Raw genomic sequence first — 3591 nt, 5'->3', positions numbered from 1 at the left:
CTCAAACCCTGCTTGCAGCAGGCGTAGCACTGCCACAGCGCCTTATGACAGCTGTAGGTGACCACAGCCTGTAACCGGCCGGGCGTGGGGAGGAATACTGCTCTAGTGTATTACCAAATAAAACAGAATAAATCACAAAACTACCATCTGAAGATTTTGACAACTTAAAAAATTTTTGGGGGTGTCTTTGGCAGCGTCTTGCTGTCTGTCTTGTCAGGCATGTCTCAGTACAAGCAGTTCACGTTCTTGCGGTGTCCAGTGAAGCTGGGACCAAACGGGAGTGCAAAAGAAAGCTTGGTCTTCTGTGGAGGTGCAGCAGTGGGCAGCGCTGCAGCCTCTCCCTCCAAACGCTGAGGAACCAGCCTGAGAGTTTTCTCTGTCCCCTGCCTTTGGGGAAAACTGTTAAAGTAGGTGATGTTCTTCAGCCGTTAGGAAATGGTGTGCCTGACTTCACTGAATGGAAAACGAGCTCTGCTGGAGGTAATTTTAGTAGCTGGTTTGTTTTACTTGTGGGGAATCTGCATCTGCGGATGAGGGAGGGAGTCCCTTGCCAGGCTGCTGATAGCCCGCGGGGGCTAGAGCCTGGGTACGATTCCCAAAGCACTTAGGGCTCCCACGATGAAAGTGCAAAGTGTTGCTGTTACTAACGTGACACAAAAATAACAGACATCTTAAAATTTTGTCTGGGCCTTCCTTACAAAAGACTTCATTGTGCAGGGAGGGCTGGTGATATTTATTTGCGTGCAATTTCCTGCCCTGGGAGCTTGTGACAAAGCGCTGATGAAGGGTTGGAGAAGAGATGCGAACGTGGAAGTGATTGATCGAGGTGGCACTTGGCATGCGTCACGCTGAGGCCATGAGTTTTGTAGGGTTTTTCCTTCTTCCTTTCCCATGATGGTTGGTTTATGAACTGCCTTGTGCTTTACTGCACATACTGTGTAGCTCAATAAACCGTCGCCATTCTCTATGCCTTGCCCCTACCGAGGTCCTGTCACCCTCCCTTCTGGCGGACAGGAGACTTAGAAGATGGTTCTGGCGGGTCATGTTCCTACTAAATGCTCCTTCTCTGTAATTTTGTCTCTTAAACTTGAGCACAGGGTACAGTCAATGTCTTTATCGATATCCTAGTTCTCAAAATCCCAACCTGAGAGTGGCTGGATGTAGTTGTTTTGAATAGGTCTCTAAAGATACGACTTAATTAGGGCTATTTTGAAGGGAAGAGCCTTCTGCTGCCTAATGTGAATGAAAAGAACGTTTAACTTTGCTGTTATTTGTTAGGCAAACAAAAGCACATGCTCTTTGAGCGAGAATCGGGGAGGGCTGGTTTGTCGTCGGCCCACAAGTGTGTGTAGAGGTAAATTGGGGGAAGAACAGCAAGCCAAGCAGCACCAGGTGTCCCCAGCATCGCACCTTGTTCTCGGGTGCCGTGCTGGAGGGGGCTTGCAGGGCTGTTGGAGCAGTCCGTGCGTGGTGTGCTTCAGCAGCTGCATGCTGTAAGCCATGAGAAGCTGGCTTTGTCCAGCGGTTCTGATTTCACACATGCCAAGCGTCGACTTGTAAAAATCATCTCCCTGGGCTGCTCGTGGAGGCTGTAACGAGCGAAGCAGAACCAGAGACAGGGTAGTAAAGCCTGAAGTGAAGTTGTGATTTGTAGCAGTGGAGAATGTCGATGACATTTCTGATGCTCATTTTGGCCGCCTGACCCTTAAGCCCGTGTTACTGCCACCTCTGCCTTTTATTGCCGCACCATTCACGCCAGTTTGTGCAGCCCAGTGGGCTGGGTGGGGCGGGCTTCGCCCTAGAGCTTCGGCGCAGCTGCGGCGGTGGGGTGCCATGCTCGGACAGTTGAAGTGTGTTTGGAGTTGTCTCTAATGGAAGCATCAATCTGCATAATAACAATGGTCTTCTCATTTTGCCTCCACAGAAATGGAATCGGTTTGGAATTTGCAGAAGCAAGGTAAGGATGTTGGAGAGAATAATCAAACCAAATTGCTCTGTCTGTTGGGATGGGTGATGAGGGTGGGTGATCTCGGTGTCTGGAGATGTCCCGGTTTAGTTACTCAGTGCCTGCTGTTTGTAGTCTGGGTTTGTCTGTGGTTTGGATTGCCAGAAGTCAGGACAATGAGCTTTATCGTAATGGTGGGATGTTCAGCAAGGAGCAGTCTCTAAAAGAGCAATAAAAACAGTGTCACATTAGATTTAATGAGCCTTCCCTCTGTGCATACAAAATCGCTCTCTATTTCTAGTGTGGGGTGTTTTCCTACTCATGAGGTTTTGATTCGGGTGCACCTCCACACTTCACCTGTGAGGACGTTCCATATCAGCTTGTGGGGAGAGCAGCGTGTGGAGACCTGTACGCTGTGCCCAGGGCTCCGCCGTGGGTCGGGTCAGGCTCGGGCTCCGCCAGCACCTCACGGCGGGTCCTACCGAGAAGTTGCACGGCTGAATACCTCGCGGATCTCTTGTGAATGTCTTCAGCCACAGGTCCTGAAAGCAGCTTGTCGAAAACCTGGGGTTTTGCTCTCTTTCCAGATCCCAAAAGGATAATCACTTACGATGAAGCCATGGATCGCCCGGATCAATGAAGGTAGCAAGACGAGACTGCCTGTTATAACCTTTCTGCAGCATTTGTGCTGTTCGTGGGGGACAAAAGGCTTTTATGCTCCTTCTAAGTCTTCAGTGCAGCAGAGGAACCATAACTAGAATCACAGGATAATATATACAAATATATATATAGTTATTTAAAAATGGCAACTGAAAGTAATTAGACTTCTTAAGGAATCTGAAAATTTATTTCAACGAGACTACACACGTGATTATTTAATCTCCGGTACTGAATAGATTTTTTTCGGGGTTTTGTTTTGTTTTTGTTTAAAGAGTGAATGCAAGTGATTAACGAATACAGACTCAATTTACAAGCCCGGTTCTAAAGTTCCTGCTGTCGTCTACGTGGGCAACAGCGACCCACTGGAGAGGCATTTCCACTTGACGAGGTTTCTGTTTCTTGTTCTGTGACTGTAGTGACACACTAATCACAGGGAAATCAGGATGATTCGCCATCCTTCATCTCCCCTTTCCCTTCCACCTCCCCTATTTGTTACTTTCTGTTTTGTTTTTCATTGAATGCTGGAGAAACGCCTTGAAGTTCGCAGAGTTTTGGGTTCGTTTGTTTTTTTTTCCAGAGAATTTTAATCCGCATGTTTTGCCAGGAGTAAAGCAGCAACCCTGTGCTGGGGGTATTGTCCTAAAGCATCGTTCTTCTGGGGGAAAGATGGTAATACTGCAGTTCTGGGAAGCCTGGTGAGGTCACGCAGCTGACCTGGCTCCAGTTACACAGTGGACTATTGCAACGGAAGAGTTATTTAAGTTTAAAAGGCAACACGCAAAAATAAGCAATCTGTTTAGGCATTTAGTATGGAGGAAAAAAAAGAAAAAAACCAACAAAAAAACCACTGTTCCCACAGTTTAATACCATCGTGTTACTGGGAGCAAAAAAAAAAAGCAAAAAAACAATTGCAACGGAAGAGTTATTTAAGTTTAAAAGGCAACACGCAAAAATAAGCAATCTGTTTAGGCATTTAGTATGGAGGA

At 47.1% G+C, this 3591-nt stretch overlaps 1 protein-coding gene across 1 annotated transcript in view; it reads left to right on the top strand.

Moving 5' to 3' along the window:
• The window catches only part of NUFIP2 (nuclear fragile X mental retardation protein interacting protein 2), a 10858-nt gene extending 7741 nt beyond the window's left edge, over positions 1 to 3117 (top strand). The window contains 2 exon segments of the mRNA XM_010135718.1: positions 1925 to 1957; positions 2533 to 3117. Of these exon segments, the coding sequence (XP_010134020.1) occupies positions 1925 to 1957; positions 2533 to 2585 (86 nt within the window). The 3' untranslated portion in view covers positions 2586 to 3117.
• The last annotated feature ends 474 nt before the right edge of the window (positions 3118 to 3591 follow it).

The sequence above is a fragment of the Buceros rhinoceros genome, unplaced genomic scaffold, assembly GCF_000710305.1.
Source record: "Buceros rhinoceros silvestris isolate BGI_N320 unplaced genomic scaffold, ASM71030v1 scaffold39414, whole genome shotgun sequence".
In the NCBI taxonomy this organism is placed as follows: Eukaryota; Metazoa; Chordata; class Aves; order Bucerotiformes; family Bucerotidae; genus Buceros; species Buceros rhinoceros.
This window is presented reverse-complemented; position numbering and strand designations above follow the sequence as displayed.